The 17,847-nt window shown below is 38.9% G+C and overlaps 2 protein-coding genes across 6 annotated transcripts in view; one reads left to right on the top strand and one right to left on the bottom strand.

Moving 5' to 3' along the window:
- Positions 1-17,847, bottom strand: part of UBAC2 (UBA domain containing 2) — a 182,323-nt gene that overhangs the window by 127,852 nt on the left and 36,624 nt on the right. For all 5 annotated transcript variants that reach the window (XM_060636806.3, XM_060636807.3, XM_060636810.3 and 2 more), the window contains 3 exons: positions 13,534-13,661; positions 11,220-11,339; positions 10,392-10,501 (listed from right to left, as the gene is read on the bottom strand). In XM_060636806.3, the coding sequence (XP_060492789.1) occupies positions 10,392-10,501; positions 11,220-11,339; positions 13,534-13,661 (358 nt within the window). The remainder of the gene's footprint in view (positions 1-10,391; positions 10,502-11,219; positions 11,340-13,533; positions 13,662-17,847) is intronic.
- On the top strand, positions 76-4,245 carry GPR18 (G protein-coupled receptor 18). Its single transcript, XM_060636813.3, has 2 exons — positions 76-275; positions 2,813-4,245. The coding sequence occupies exon 2, from the start codon at positions 2,846-2,848 to the stop codon at positions 3,839-3,841; it is 996 nt and encodes a 331-aa protein (XP_060492796.1). The 5' UTR covers positions 76-275; positions 2,813-2,845; the 3' UTR covers positions 3,842-4,245.

A 17,847-nucleotide genomic window follows, 5' to 3' on the forward strand; every position in this document is an offset into this window, starting at 1 on the left:
GGGTAAAGTCATAAGTTGAAAAAGCCTTATTTCAGACACTACTTCCTGAAAGAGACAAAGCAGCAACTACAGCCGAACAAGTACCAACTCCTTTACCAGGCATGATATTTGAAACAACTTTGTGAAGCAACAGAAGGGCCTAAGACAAAAGAAATACTGCATTTCTTAGACACACCATTTCCAGAAAGAGCGATTTTAACACAAGATTTCTCTTTTACATTACTGGATATAATGAAAAATGTTCCACTCCAACACAGCCTTTTGATGGGCAGAAGGTAAGTAGCATTTAATTTCATCACAGATTATCACCAAGTAATGCTATACTTCAGAGGTATACGCTTCCAGGTGTAAAATAAGTCATGGGGATGAAAAGTACAGCATGGGAAACACGGTCAATAATATTGTAATAAATCTGTATGGTGGTGACAGAAAAAAAAAGTAAGCTGTACTTACTAAATTTCAAAATCATTTGTCTCATTTTAATAATACATTATGGAAACTATGTTGGCAAAGGACCTTGAAATGGGTTGTGCTGTCATCTTCCTGCATTATTAATGATTTATTTAACAGTAAATGTAATTTTTTTCAACTTAAGGAACATGCTAAGATGATAAATCATTAAGTATATTTACAAGCCTTTGTCACCTGGTTCCACACTGTTGTCACACTGTTTCATAAAATGTACTCAAATGCTTTTTAAAAAAGAAAGACTAGAGATAATCACTGAATCTAAAGTTTTTGAAATGCTGACTTGAAAGCCAATCACTTTTTAATATTTATCCAAAAATGTATCTGTGTGTACAGAGCATGACCTATCTGGTAATGCCTTTAAAACAACGCATCACACGTAGTTTTTTCAACCTTAAGCAAATGGATACAAGTGTTGGTGACATAAGAGCAGCTTGAGCCCAATGAGGGCTAAAAGATTTACTCAAAAAGGCTTTGTAACTATGAAATTTATGTGACAAAATTCAGGGATGAGGACAAGGGAAGTGAGTCCTGAAACAATATCAAAAGAGGAAAAAAAAGATACAAATTTTCATTTACATTACAATTGCTATCATTTTTAAAAATACAATGAAAAGTGAAAATAAGAGTCAAGACTCCAAAGTTATTCTTCTTTGTATGATACTGGAGTTTTAATTTCTCTCTGTAGTGCTTTTCTCATTTGACAGAAATTAATATTCTAGTCACACCAATATTTGGAAATTTTAGTATAGGCTATTAATACACAGAATTCCATTCCAAAATCATATCTAACTTAGATACTTGGCAAACTAGCTGTAGTCAGGAAGGAAGGAAGGAAGGAAGGAAGGAAGGAAGGAAGGAAGGAAAGAAGGAAGGAAAAAAGGGAGGGAGGGCGGGAACGGAAAAACAAACTCATACCTTGTGTGTGTCCACAGCAATTGCTCAAATTCATTTTAAATTATCAACAGCCCATGATGCCACTAACTGGACTGCTCACCACCCCCACAGCTCTCACTGAAGAGAGACTCGGGGCTGAATCAGAGACAGCCCACTGTGCAAAGTGACATTTCTGAAGGAAACTTTTCTTACACCTCCATGTTTCAAGGGGAGACCACAAGATTCCATTTCTTTGCAAGGGAGCTTATTTTTAAATCACTGCTGTTGACGTTGCACTGAGGATGATCGAAGTCTCACTCTGACGGGCATCCCATCAATGATATTTACAATCACATCTAAACTCCTTTCCATTAGAAATGGACCCTCTTTTTGCATACACATAAAGTTATTGAGTGACTTCTAACTAATAACTATTTGTCTTTGATATTCCTTTTTACATTTAATTTGACAAATATACTTAAGTTTCTGTATCTAGATAGAGTGAGGGCATGAAAGCTACTACACTAGCTTCCGTGCACATCAACAACATCCACTTCTAGGATGCTGGTAATAAACACCATCTGGAGGACAGCATTAGGGACTCCCAGCTGTGCATTAAAAACGAGCTCACCTATTGTTCTAAGAGTCAGGTTCCTGATCTGTAGACCGTGGCACAACACACTGCTGTTTCTAGACCTACAATAACTGAGACAGCGTAATACTATAAAGAAATGTTTCCACTTAAAAAAAAAATAGGTGTAATGACCAACCAAGCAAGTCTTCACTGACATACTGGAAAGTAGCTGTTGTGGGTCCTTCCTTCACTCCATCAATTCAGCAAACATTTTCTTATCGAGCACTTCCGGTGGGCTCCATAAGCAGTGTGAATACAGCAATGAAAAGTCCTTGCTCTCAAATGAGAATTCTTGTGAATTAGATACTTACATGGTTCCTTTATATTGGTTTTCTAATGCACATTTTATATATTAAGACTATATTTAATGAGTAAAAATTCATTATTTGGACATTATTAACCTGGGTCACAAAATATTTAAACAATGGTAAAAAGTAGCAAACTATTTTCAAAATTCAGAATGGCCTTCTCCCAGTTAGTCCCAATCAAAGAATGTTTATTATAAGAATACTTGCTACCCAATTTCACCCTACAGGAAAAAATCATTTTTAAAAAGGTTATTCTTTAGGGGAGACGCGAGGTGAGCAGAGAGAAAAAATAAATTTGCCAGTGCATTATAACACACCAGACCATTTTAATAGGTTGGTGCATATTAGTAATAATACCTAAGACATGAATTTCTTAATAAATACTAAGACACATATATTGTCTCTACAACATAAAATACTCACACAGTTAAAATCCATTGACATGCCAAGTCAAGTATGAGAGTTTTAAGCATTTACTTTTCAACAAAGGGTTTTATTCCTCCTATTCTTCTTAACTATTTTGCAGTTTCTAAGTGCCATTCCCCCAACAAGCTATAAGATGACCACTCCTCATGATCAAGCTCAACCTGGCCCTTATAACACCTCACACCCAGAAGAATACAAGATTGCAGCCCTTGTCTTCTACAGCTGTATCTTCATAATCGGATTATTTGTTAATGCCACTGCCTTATGGGTTTTTAGTTGTACCACCAAGAAGAGAACCACTGTAACCATCTATATGATGAATGTGGCATTACTGGACTTAATATTTATAATGAGCTTACCCTTTCGGATGTTTTATTACGCAAGAGGCGAGTGGCCATTTGGAGAGTACTTCTGCCAGATTCTTGGGGCTCTGACGGTGTTTTATCCAAGTATTGCTCTATGGCTTTTTGCTTTTATTAGTGCTGACAGATACATGGCCATTGTACAGCCAAAATATGCCAAAGAACTTAAAAACACAGGCAAAGCCGTGCTAACATGTGTGGGAATCTGGATAATGACCCTGACGACCACCATCCCGCTCCTACTGCTCTATGAAGACCCAGATAAAGCCTCCACCCCCGCCACCTGCCTGAAGATTTCTGACATCATCCACTTAAAAGCTATTAACATGTTGAACTTCACTCGGCTCATATTTTTTTTCTTGATTCCTCTGTTCATCATGATTGGGTGCTATTTGATCATTATTCACAGTCTCCTTCATGGGAAGACATCTAAGCTGAAACCAAAAGTCAAGGAGAAGTCTATAAGGATCATCATCACACTCGTGGTGCAGGTGCTCGTGTGCTTTATGCCTTTCCACATCTGTTTTGCTTTCCTGATGCTGGAAGGGGAGGAGAACAGTTACAATCCCTGGGGGGCCTTTACCACCTTCCTCATGAACCTCAGCACCTGTCTGGATGTGATTCTCTACTACATTGTTTCAAAACAATTTCAGGCTCGAGTTATTAGTGTCATGCTCTACCGCAATTACCTTCGGAGTGTGCGCAGAAAAAGCTTCCGATCAGGTAGTTTACGGTCACTAAGCAATGTCAACAGTGAAATGTTATGAATGAAAAGAAGGTTTTGGTCTTTAATTTCTTTATATTCACTTTACTAACTACTCTAAGGCCAGTGGATATTCTGTATGATACTACCAAGTCCCTTCCCTCCTGAAAAAAAAACCACACGTAACACTTTTGCGAGATCTTACTACTGTGGCAACATAATTAAATATTCTGAAGTATTCTCATGAACTCATTATTTTTATTTTTAAAACTTGTATAAAACATATTCTTGAGTTACTGGGAGAAAAATATCCAATTTGTATTTCATATTCAAGCCTTATCTAAATACATAGTTGACAACTTTTTGGATTTAATTCTACATGCAAGGAAATCGTGATTTCTACAAAGTCAGTAGGAAAAAAAAATCCACCTTCTTTTCAAAATACTTCAAATTTTCTTTTTGAGGGGGGAGAGTGCAAGTGAGGGAGGGGCAGAGAGGGGAACAGAGCATCTGAAGCAGGCAATGCGCTTACACACTGACAGCGGCAAGCCTGATGTGAGGCTCCAACTCACAAACCACAACATCATGACCTGACCTGAAATCAGATGATCAACAGACTGAGCCTCCCAGGTGCCCCCAAAATGGTTTAAATTATTAAATTATAATTTGATTAGGGGCACCTGGGTGGCTCAGTCGGTTAAGTGGCCAGCTCTTGATTTCGGCTCAGGTCACGATCTCACGGTTCGTGAGTTTGAGCCCCACTTGGGGCTCTGTGCTGACAGTGTAGAGCCTGCTTGGGATTCTCTCTCACCCCATCTCTCTCTGCCCCTCCCACATGCTCTTGGCTCTCTTTCTCTCTCAAAATAAATAAATAAACTTAAAGACTTTTTTTTTTTTTTTTTTAATTGTAATTTTATGGGCACTTGGGTGGCTCAGTCGGTTGAGCATCCGACTTCAGCTCAGGTCATGATCTTGTGGTTTGTGAGTTTGAGCCCCGCATCAGGCTCTGTGCTGACAGCTCAGAGCCTGGAGCCTGCTTCGGATTCTGTGTCTCCCTCTCTCTCTGCCCCTCCCGCACTCATGCTGCCTCTCTCTCTCAAAAATAAACAAAACATTGAAAATAAAAAATTTTTAGATTATAATTTTATTAAACCAAAACCAAAGCTTCATTTGATTTAATCTATATTCAGGACTGGTGGTCTAAATTTTACAACATTTTGTGTTCTAAACACCAAACTTCCAGGATTCCTACACAAACAACTATGTTCAACCCATCACTGTTACTTGCCACAGACCAAAATCAGCAGGAACAATCACCTGAAGGGGCCTGCAAAGGCAAGTGTCAGCAGCCCTCCCCTACTCGGAATTTTGTTTCTTTTGGAAACAGACTATAATCATTCAGTAAACACTGAGAGCCTACCATGCACCATACTCTACCTACAACTAATGCAGGAGACCTAATCCGAGACCCTGTTTCTGCCCAATAACCCAAGTTCATTCCTATGACATGAAATTTCTGCTGTATGGTGAACTATCATTCTCCAATATAGTTTAAGCTTCTTACGTGATCAAACATCACACTATAGGAGAATGATTTTTTTCCTGGGCTGTGTATCACAGTATAACAGCACAAGTCAGGGACCTTGGATTCTCATCCTAGCCTTGCCATTTAATTTCCCCTAATAAAGTAACAACCAAGTAACTTCCCATTAAAAAAACTTTTTTTAAATATTTTATTTATTTCTGAGACAGAGAGAGAGCATGAGCAAGGGAGGGGCAGAGAGAGAGGGAGACACAGAATCCAAAGCAGGCTCCAGGCTCTGAGCTGTCAGCACAGAACACAACACGGGGCTCGAACCCACAAACTGTGAGATCATGACCTGAGCCGAAGTTGGACGCTTAACCAACTGAGCCACCCAGGTGCTCATAACTTCCCCATTTAAAAAGAAAAGGAAGTGAACCATCATCTGTAAAGTGTATATTATTCTAAATATTATGGAAGTATGCAAATAAGCCAGCCATAACTTCCTCCCTGCTAAATCACCTTCATTACTCTTAAGATGATCACCTCCTATTGGGACTAAGAATCAAATAAATGCATTAGTTATAAGTGGATTTCTATAATTAACATGGGTAAATTAATATTCTTTAAAAAAAGATAAGCACAAAGGAGTCTAATCATAAAAAAGAGTTTTAATACTAGAAGATCCTTTAGATGATCTTCTAGTCTTATATATAAAGAAACTAAAGTCCAATGAGGTTATGTGACTTGCTCAGCTGAAGAACCAGGCCTACAAAGCAAGTTCCTGTTATGTCAACCACCAATTTTTCAGTAATAAAAAGCAAACAAGCTCACAGAACATAAACATTCTCAAAGCTACATAAGATAAAGGAATCAAGGTGATAACTGAGATGTAGTTTCTCAACAAAGAGACAACTACTTGAAGTTTTTGGTTTGGACAGTCAAGTGAGCAAGATACCTTAACAAATATCTTAAAGATAGTAAGTATCTTTAAACAAATAATTATTTCTGGAAAAAAGGAAATAACTCCTGTAACTTATGTATAGGTTTATAGGTTTATAGTCATAGCCTACTCTCAACTATACAGTCTAATCTGTTCTTATGTATTTATCATTTTTAAATTTTATTTATTTTTAAAGATATTATTTTTAAGTACACCCAACATGGGACTCAAACCTACAACCCCCAAATCAAGAGTCACATGCTCCACTGACTGAGCCAGCCAAGTGCCACTTATGTAATTTATTAAATGGCAAGTTCTCTGCAATGGCTTTTCTCAATGAGAAGAACTTAATTTGGGAGCACAAAATACAACAAAAGAGGAAAAGAGGTGTCTGGCTGTCTCAGTGAGTAGAGCATCCAACTCTTGATCTCAGGGTCATGAGTTCTAGCCCCACATTGGGTGTGGAACCCAGTTTAAAAAAAAAATACAGTGAAAAACTTTGTTGATACAAAGTGAAAATGTATGTTATGGTTTCCACAGTAAAACTAAACAATCTACAACACAATTACAAAATAATTTTATTAAGTGATGTGATCAGATACATTTTAACATGATGTGTAAAAACTCAGTATTCTGGAGGGATTTGATTCTGAGAAACAATATAATGTCCACATGTAAATACTAACAACTAAAAAATAATGGGTATACAAGGACAGGTGTGTGATGGGCAAGGAGTACTAGAAGCATCCGACATACATAGCTTTTTTTTTTTTTTTTTTTTTTAATTTTTTTTTTCAACGTTTTTTATTTATTTTTGGGACAGAGAGAGACAGAGCATGAACGGGGGAGGGGCAGAGAGAGAGGGAGACACAGAATCAGAAACAGGCTCCAGGCTCCGAGCCATCAGCCCAGAGCCTGACGCGGGGCTCGAACTCACGGATCGCGAGATCGTGACCTGGCTGAAGTCGGACGCTTAACCGACTGCGCCACCCAGGCGCCCCCCGACATACATAGCTTTTAATGGACCTATCTTTACTTTCAAAACATAATGGTCACATTTTCTGAATTTTAAACAACACTCATGAGAATGTATCAGATGCTATGTATAATTTCTATGCAGAGCACTAGAAAAAGAAATGTACAGGCCTATGGTTCAAAGACCTTACATTATAGTCTTGTGGGGCTACACTGTAATCAAGACTAGCCCTTCCACATTACAGAACATGAGGCCATGAGTACATCAAGTAAAACCAGTCCTCCCTCAAACAGCCAGAAGGATGGCATGGAAGGCCCAGGTAATAATGGCAATGACAATGACAACGTAATGTAATAAATGCTAGGGATCTTAATAAAGTTATTGGAATATACATAAAAGGACAATTACTCATGCCAAAGGGCAGCAGGGTGCAGAAAGAAAACCAAGCAGGCATGAGTGTACGTATACACAGCATGTTAAGAAAGCTGAGTGACTGACGAAGTGACCTGAAACACAGGACTGGGGCCAGACTATGAGGGATTTGAAGAGAAAGAAGAAAATCAGTGTGAGGTTGTTACTGCTAGGATGTTTGCATGAAAGAGCTTACTTAATTCTTTCCACTGCCTGGGAAGTATACAGTACTGACCCTCAATTTACACGAGGGTCATCTATAAACTGAGCTTAGGAAATGGAACTTAAGAGAAGTAACTTGCTCTAGATTACACACACGTAATAACGTGAGACAGGTGGAATCTTAAATCTGGCATATCTGATGGCAAAGTCTCTGCATTCCCACTATTCCAGGCTGCTGCGATGCCATCTTGGAGGAGTCTGATTTTTATTTTGAAGGAAATGAGGATTTAAAGGATCTTAAAAGGAAGACTGGCATGGTCAAACTTGCATTTTGGAAGGATTAACTTCTGACAACATTGCATGGGATGCTTTGAAGTGAATAAGAAGACTAGAGAATTGCTACAAAAATCTAGGCAGGAAAAGATTTGAGTTTAGACTGACCTGACAGCAGGAGGAGAGAAGATGGGGTGAATGAGTGATTTACACAGGACTTCGAACTAACAGGACCCGGGCCCTATGCTGTCAACAGGGATGGAAGCCCAGAGATGAGAGCTCCAGAACAGGACAAATTTTCTCTGAGTCGTAGAAGGCACCAGGAAATATAACTCTAGCAAGATCAGGAGAGGAACATGGACTGGAAATAGAGAGCTGGGAAACAAACAACAGATGTTAACTGTGAAGGAAGTCATGGGAGTGGGCAAGAAAGCCCGGAGTGAGCCGCAAGCAGTAGAGGAGGTCAAAAAGGACCAGGAGAGAACAGTGTGCTGGGGCTCGAGGGAGCAGGTTAGTTCATGAAATAATGGGAGGTCAAAACCATGTATGAGCTACTGAAAGGTCAAATAAAACAACTGAAAATAAGCCACTGCCTTTAAAAATTAGTCAGTTACACAGGGGATTAAATCACTGCAATCTATTCCTGAAATCATTATTGCACTGTATGCTAACTTGGATGTAAATTAAAAAAAAAAAAATACATACATAAAATTAAAAAATAAAAAAATTAGTTACTGATGACATTTATAGGAGAAGTTTTAATAATAGTGAGGTTAAAAAAGAGAGAATTAAATAGAAATGAAGAATTGTAGAGAGTGCAGATAAATTTGGCATTGGTGGAAAAGAAAAAGGGTAACGAGATGTTACGTGAAAAATACTGCAAATTATAAAGCAGGCTGACAACAAAAAGAGAAGTTTCCTCTCCTGAGCTTTTGATGCTTCGCTACCATCAAATGAAAGATGTATTTACAAAATACAGAGTTTGTTGAAATAAAGATTTATGTTCCAAGAAGTCTGTTTGAGAAAGCTTTCAAGACTCTAAAAAGCCATACTGTAATGTCTCCTGATTTGAAAAGAGAAATATGTTCTCATTCAGGTGATGGCAAAATTAACATTCATGCTGTCTTCCAATATATTTCCGTAACTCAGGAGGCTGTATAAAGAACCAAAAAGAACTGGCCTAGATAAGAAATGTTTGGGGAAAACTAATGATTTAGTAACACTGCTGCTTTTCTGAATCAACATGGAATCATCCCTGATGACTACACTATTGTCTGCAAAAGCAGAAGAATCACTTCAAACCTCTCAGTGTGATCATAATTACAACCCCTGGAACTCAACAAAACTGTGTAACAATCTGACTCTGACACAGAACTTTACCTGTCTCCATTCAGATATCATTCAGAATCACACATTATTAAAATAGCTAATTTAATGAGCTCATTTAATGACTATAACTATAATTAAGTAAATCCCATAAAGGCTACACTGTAAATAGTAACAACATATGCATGAAGGCCATTTAGATCACTAGCTGTATTTTTAATGTAAAGAAGCAAAGCAAATCTGAATTAAGATATATACAATATCCAAACAGTCCTCAAAAACATGCATCTAAATTAAAATAAGGCAGAAGTTAATACCCACAGAATTTTAAATATCTGATCTTTATTTCACAGTATCTCATTTCTCAGATACTTAATTCCACAACAGTCTAAGGTTATCTATATGTGCTAACTCTACTTTTAGATACTAGTTACTTCATAAACGATTTTTTTGTTTTGTTTTTAAAGAAGATCAATACAATATGAAAGCATATATATATATATATACACACACACATACATACATATATACATACACACATACAAACTCTGAGTTAGGTTAGACATTGCAGTCTGGCTACAAAGTTGTAAACTTTGCTTTCTCTTTGGCATAAGTATCTAAATAATATAAATTTTTAAAAACATCATTCTTCAGAAGCTTAACTTCAGACAAATTATTTCCTAATCTAATTAAATTCTGTATTTTTGTGTTTAATTACTTCACAAAACTACAAACAAAATTTCACGATAAAAATACAAAATTAATTCTCTCTTCTGGACCAGGACAGGAAATTCATTTAAAATTCCCTAAAAAAAGACTATGAAACAGATTCTGTTTCAAGAACATAATGAAAATGTGACTAAGTATACATTGGATTTTTTTTACCCATAAAATTAATTTTACTACATCTTTGAGTTTAAAATATTCTTTTACTGATTTACAGTAACTTAACTTAAATCAGATTTAAGTAATTATTAAGCTAATCTTTGAGAGCTACTTACAATCCAGAAGGCAAATTCCCGGCTGCAGCAATACCAAAGGAATACCACACAGCCTCAACGAGGATGAAGTCAACCAAGGCTGACAAAACCCAGGAACCCAGCAAAAAGGACTAAAAATAAAACAGGAAGAACATTATTGAAAGGAGTCTTTCCGGGGGCACCAATGTGGCTCAGTCAGCTAAGCGTTTGACTCTTGATCTCCGCTCAGGTCTTGAACTCAGGGTCATGAGTTCAAGCCCCGCATTGGGCTCCACTCTGAGCGTGAAGCCTACTTTAAAAAAATAAATTAAAAGTAAATTAAAAAAAATTTTTAAGTGGTGTTGAAAGGAGTCTTTGAAAAATAAACTAACATTTATTTAATTAGAACCAGCTCTATATTACTTTTTAATATTTGTTTTTATTAGAACAGAGTTTTCAGAACAGGGGAGTAAAGCCATATTGGTCAAATGCATTAACACTTCCATAATTTCCAATATGGTAAAAAAAAAATAGATATTTATAGCATGATTTATTTTTAACAAGTAACATACAAACCATTAAGCAAAATAAGTGATTAAAATGTTATTAAAGTCAGAATCCTAATAAAAATTTTTATTGCCCACACACATCTGGTATTATCTATTATCATTATCATTTTATTATGTTAGTGGCTTAAATTTAAAATTCCTTGGTTAATAGTCATGCTCCAAATCAGATAGATCATATAATTAAAAGATAACTGTTAATAATAACACCAAGCTAAACAAAATAAAACTATTTAAAAGTAAGAAAACAAAAACATTTGTTTCCAGTACCTAAGTAGCAAAGGAAAAATACATAAAAACTTACTGCAAATTTTCTGCTTCCATATCTTCTTTCAAATATCCTAAAATTATAAATAAGCAGACTACTGCAGAAAGTATCTTTCAAATCAAGGCAAATTATTCTTCCACATATCAACCTCCAAATCTAAATGGGGATTTAAAACAGAGTAAGAGTAAGATTTGTTTAGATCTCTGCCTTACCAAATTTATTACATTTACTTTATACTGCTTATTTTCAATGCTCTAATTTAATAAAAATAATGTACACACAAATGGAAAACTCCTCCATGTAGGCGGTCGCCACCTTTAGAGCACAGATGCCCATAAAGTGTAGCATCAGAAGGGGACTTTTGCCTACTTGGCCAGATAAACCAAATCAATCCCGCAAATCAAAAAGGTACCAACTGAGGGCCAAAGGGCCCTTCCGTCCCCTTGCAACAGTGGTTCTCAGGGCTGGCCATACACTAGAATCCCCTGGGGGGTCTTATTAAAAAGCACACCAAGGCCCAGGCCTACCGCTAGATTTTTCAACTCAGTTGGTCTAGGGTGAGGACTTGGCATCAGTATATGTGAGTACATGCATGTGTACGTGTGTTTGTGGGGGGAGGGTTAGTTTATTCAGGTGATTCTAATGTGTAGCCAGGGTCAAGAACCAGTGCATTATAGCAACTGAAACAATACAGAGGCTGTATTATATTCTGACAGAAAGCAGTGGTTTGGATAAATAACTGAAAGACTTTCAGACAGCTCCAACATTTGCAAAGGTATTAATTATATCACTATGAAGAAAAGTTTCAGTGTTCCAGAAGTAGAGTGTTATGCTTAAAATGGCTATTCAAGTATGTAGCAAAGAAAAGGTGGTAGGTTATATACCATAATTTGCACTAACACTGTGATATTGTGATTTATGATAAGAAATACAGATTTGGTCTTGTACTCTCATTTCTGGCACACAGCTCTTAAACCCTTGGAATTTCCCAAGCGATGAAAGCCATAAAGGGTGTCTTTTATTATGTCAATGTGTGACTTTTAGATGCACCTAAGAATGGGGCTGGCTGCCAGGGGAACCAACCTCAGGATTAGGGGGTTGGAACTCTCAGTCCCACCCTCTGACCTCCCAGGGAAGAGGCAGGGGCTGGAATCTGGATCAACTGCCAATGGCCAATGATTTAATGAAGCTTCTTCCATTAATACCCAAAAGGCCAGGGTTCAGAGAGCTTCCGGGTTGGCGAGCACAAGGTGCCTGAGAGAGACCAAGGAAGCTCTGTGCCCCTTCCCCATCCCTTGCCCATTGCATTTCTTCTATCTGGATGTTTATCTGTGTCTTTTATCCTATCCTTTTGTAATAAACAAGTAATTCAAAGGTAAAAATGTTTCTCTGAGTTCTGTGAGCCATTCTAGCAGATTAATCAAACCTGAGGAGGGGGTCATGGGAACCTCTGATTTAAAGCCAGCCAGTCTTAAGTACTAGTAACAATTTAGACTTGCAACTGGCATCTGGTGTCCAAAGGGGAGATCATGGTAACCCCCAATCTGTTGCCACTTGGTCAGAAGCACAGGTAACAATCTGGGCTTTGCATGGTGGAGGAGGAGGAGGCAGCCTTGTGGGACTGAATCCTTAACCCATGAGATACGACACTATCTCCAGCCAGTATCAGGAGTTGGCTGAATTAGAGGACACCTAATTGGTGTCCAAGAATTGCCTGGTGGTATGGGGAAAGCTCCTCCATTGGAACTGGTGCGAGAACGTCCCTTTCACACTCCCAACTCACACACAAGACCCAGCAGCAGCATTTTCAATGAGACCAGCCCATAAATCTCAAAAGCCATAGAGTTCTGCTCTTCCCAGAAGCAAAAACCCAAGGGAAATTTCCTACTTGATATAACCACCACTATAAAAGTAATTCATAGATTCACAATCTGTTAGACCTGGAAGAGCTTCAATCATCTGATCAATACTCAAACGTTGAATATAAAATTTTGAAATGTTAAGTATGAAAATGTTTCCAAAAATGTTAAAAATGCATACTAATGATTTAAAAAACCCAGATTTAACATTGTTTTTTCTTTTGAAATTGTAAATTGCATTTCCATGAGTAAGAAGTGAGAAGAGACATGCCTAGTAGTAAAAGGATATACTGCAACTGCTTCATTATAATCTGCTTTCCTGAAAATAGCAATACAAAACTAGAAAATTTACTTGCTAACGGAATATTAATAAATAATCATTTGTTAAAAATTTAGAGGCTTCAAGGGACTAAGAATAGCAGAAAAGAAATAGCAAGTCAAGAAAAAGTTCCGTCTCCTCTCCTCCCACGGGCCAGTAGAACAGAGCTCACCTGGAAGTCATCCTTGATGGCTTGGAGGTCATACACGAAGAACCTCTGACAGTGCGGTAGGAGGAGGGCCAGCAAGAGGGACAGGGCACTGGGGACCAGCAAAAGACCCTTGGACAGAGGGGCCTTATCTAGGAGAAAGAAAACTTCTTTCAGAATGATTGATTCTAAGATTTAAAAAACTACCTGGGTGAAAGTAAGAGAATTCACTTCTATTACAATGAAGACCAAGTTTGCAAACTCTGGAATTTAGTTCTTATTAACATGTATTTTCAAAACCTGTACCTGCAGAGGTAAGTGATCAAAGGGCACTGGAAAACATGTGGAATTTGCTGGCAGGGGTTCACTGTTCTTTGGCTTTTACATGAGACCAAACCAAGTTTACAGCCAGTAACTTCCACCATTAAGAAAACAGTCACCAAAGTGTGAAGAAATTGAGGAGGATGTCTTCTATTAAATTGACCAGTTAGCTCCGAGCATGCATGGGGTTCACAACACGTCAACATTTATTTAAAAAATTTAAAGGGCAGTTAAAAGTGCTGCCATTTCTGACTACAGTGGCATGCTGAGATTTTCCCCCATGGGTACTACCGGGGCCCAAGTCAGTTTCTCATCTGAGAGCCGCGTCTCAGTCTTATACGGCCTTCAAGTTACAGCTCAATGGCCACTTCCTCCATCAGCCCCAGTGAACCATTTTACCCTCAGGGGCTTTTCCCCACTCTGCACCCTTGTTTCCAGGTACAGCCTGTCACAGCTCCTTGGACATATGAAATGTTCAGATCATCAACAGGTAAGGCCAAGGGAAACTATCACCGATGGCAACATTCTCAGATTGTGTCAAGTATACTTTAACTGTATTCATGAGAAATTCCTGGGAGTGAATCTACTAGTTACAGTTGGTAATGTGGTTATTGCACCCATTTAAGCATATAAAAATAGACCAACTGTTTCCTTTCTGGTAAGGTCTTGCACACATCTGAATTGGAACCATTAGTAAAAGGAGCTACGTGCTGTCTTCGTGACCCAGCTGCAATCAAAGCTCCAGGGAATCTAAAAATTGAGAGCTCCTCATTGCCTAGCATCTCAAAAGTATGGAAGAGCACTGTGGCTATGAGCATGACCAACCTAAATTCTATCCTAAGCCATTTAAGCTTTTATCTGCTCACCTACAAAATGAAAGGAAGACAATCTACCTTAAAAGCATATGAGGAGCAAGTGAAACGAAGAATGCAGAGAGGGGAGACGCCTCTTGCCACCACACTCTCACCATCCAGGAGAAAGGGCTTCCTCTGCCCCAGGGAAGCTCCGTCATCTTTCTGACGGGGCAGAAGATGGAGTAGGGGTGATAGAGTTGCACCCTGAAGGGGCAGTGAGGATCCTGTTTCCTTCTTCAACTTGGGTTTCCACCTATCCTCATGAAATGGGCCTGACAGTCATTCCTGCCCCTACCTTGCCAGCTCAGGAGAAGCTTGATGTTACTGGAGGAAATCGTACGGCTGAGCTGCAACACTTCCCTGCAGGTCCACGGTCTCAAACCTCAGTGGACGCTCTCCACCAACCAGCAATCTACTGCTTTTCTCCAACTTCTCATTTTCATATGACCTCCTCCCCTCTCCTCAAACCTCCCTGTTCCACACTCCTGACTTGACTCACATGTCACCAAGTGAAGAAATAAATGATGACCTCTGATTATTTCAACCATGCCCTAAAATTAATAAGCACCTCTTATAAACACACATTATCCTACACCCTGGGGTGCAATAATTAATGATGGACAAAGTCCCACTCCTTTGTGGCCTAGACAGGAGAAAAAAGAAAATACACAAAGCTAGGTGACTATGTATTGTGTCAGAGGGAAACAAATGCTATAGAAAAATGAAGTAGGATAAAAAGTATGGTGGTGTTACCCACCATGGATTTCCTGGTCTCTTTCCAGATACATGATAAGACTGCTTAGCCACTCATACCTGCCCCTAGCTGAAGTTAGTATGACAACATGACTTGCTTTGGCCAAGTAAACGTGATAGATGTCACTCCTGTGGAGATACTTGAAGAGCAGTGAATGGTGTTTCCCTCTGCCAGTGCTCAAGATGGCAGCTAGGCTATGAGACGGATCCCAGAGTGAAGACAGTGTGGAGCAGACCTCCCAGGCGACAGAGGAGTACCTTCAGTGGGAAACAAAACTTGTCATTAAAACGACAAGGTCCCCAATATTTTGCAGTTGTTTGCCACCGCAGCATGACCTAACCTATCCTGATTTAGGGGAAAGCACAGTACTGATGGGAAAGAGGGGCGTTGTTTTACATAAGGTGATTCAAAGGCCCTTCTGATATGGTGGCATTTGAGCAGGGACCTGAGGAAGTAGGCCTTGCAGGTATCTGGGGAACTGTATTTCTGGCAGAGAAACAGCAAGCTTTGAGACAGGAACATGCTCAATACGATTAAGCAGCAGTAAGGATGCCAAAGGCAGCTGAGAGCAAAAGAAGCAAAAGGCAGACAGGCAGGATATAAGGTCAAAGAAATGGGGTAGTGGACAGTGCAGAGCCCTGTAAGCCAGCATAAGGACTTTAACCTTTCCTCTAGGAGTGACAGGATATTTGGGGGGATTTAAGGAGAGGAATAACATTATCAGACATGTTTTCAAAGGATCATTTTGGTGGCTATACTGAGAAGAGATTATGGGAAGGCAAGTGTAGAAGAAAGGAGACCATTTAGGAGGCTATCATGATAATCCAGGAAGGGGTGAGGATGGCCTGCACCATGGTGGTTTAGGTAGGGGTGGTAAGACTGGCAGAACTAGGATATGCTTTGAAGGCACAGCAGGCAAGATTTGCTGGCTGACTGGGTGTAAAGTACAGGCAAAATGGAGAAGTCAACGTTTTTGTTCTGAGCAACTGGAAAAACTGCTGCCAGTTACTAAGATGGAAAATCCCAGGGCTCCTGGGTGGCTCAGTCATTGGGCGTCCAACTCTTGATTTTGGCTCAGGTAGGTCATGATCTCACAATTCATGGGATCAAACCCTATGTCAGATTCTGCACTGACAGCACAGAGCCTGCTTGGGATTCTCTCTCTCTCTCCCTCTGCTCCCTACCTCAAAATAAATAAATGAACGAATGAATGAATGAATGAATGAGAAGAGAGAGAGAGAAAGGAAGGAAATTCCATCATCCTTGCCTTTCCTATGTGTACAAGACCTAGGCCCATCTTGAGAATATTCCCAAACCCCCATCCCTATCCCCACTTGGCCAGCGCTTTACCCTCTACACCAATGCTACCCAAAGTAACCAGTCCACGAACTGCCAGCAGTCACACAGTTAGGTACGAAGTTTGCAGCAGAATGTGAACCAGCACACTGCATCCTTCAGGAAGTCTCACTTTGAAGAAAAAAAAAAAAAAATCAACTGAACTGAACATGTGCTTTGCTCAAATGTCACCTTATCTGTGAATACCCCATGTAACTAACTTTCTATCCCCTTTGTTCTGGATTATTTTTTTCATAGCACTTATCAACAACTGACTTATTAAACACTGATTCATCAAATCTATGATTCAAACTGTAAGATAAACCATTATTTTAGGTGTCACTAAAAAAGAAACACTGCCTTACAAAATTCTAAGATGGCATCAATTATAAAATTCACCCAATTTTAGAAACACTAAAATGTGAAAAATGCAACTTAGAATCAAGAAATAGGTTTCTTTGTGTGTTGCTTTTCAAGGCAGCAACTTTGATATATTCACTGCTGCAGTATCCCCCTTGCCTGGAACAAGCCCTGGCCCATTAAGGCAGTCAACAAATGTCTGTTTAATGAAAGGTGACTGATGTATAAGAGGTGCTCAATAAATACTGGTGGAAGCCACCCAGTGTCCATCGATGGATAAGTGGATAAACAAAATGTGTTCTACACATTTAACAGAATAGTATTCCCTCTTGAAAAGGAAGGAAATTCTGACACAAGCTACAAGAGGGACAACCTTTCACACATTATGCTGAGTGAAATAAGCCAGAGACAAAAAGATAAATACCATATAACTCCACTTATATGAAGTACCTAACTAGTTAAACTCATAGAAACAGGATGTAGAATGGTGGTTGCCAGGTGGTGGGGGAGGGAGGAATAGGGAGTTGTTCAATGGTTACAGAGTTTCAGTTTTACAACATGAAAAGAGTTCTAGAGATAGATGCACAACAACAATGTGAGTGTACTTAATGCCACAGAACTGTACCCTTAAAAATGGCTGAGATGTTGATTTTATGTTATGTATATTTTACAACAATTAAACATCAAGACAAAAATAAATAAAATACTTACTGA

This window comes from Panthera onca, chromosome A1 (assembly GCF_046562875.1).
Source record: "Panthera onca isolate mPanOnc1 chromosome A1, mPanOnc1 haplotype 2, whole genome shotgun sequence".
In the NCBI taxonomy this organism is placed as follows: Eukaryota; Metazoa; Chordata; class Mammalia; order Carnivora; family Felidae; genus Panthera; species Panthera onca.

Bases quoted from the DNA above. Each gene is read 5' to 3' on its own strand.
- GPR18 (XM_060636813.3), top strand. From the start codon at position 2,846: ATGACCACTCCTCATGATCAAGCTCAACCTGGCCCTTATAACACCTCA.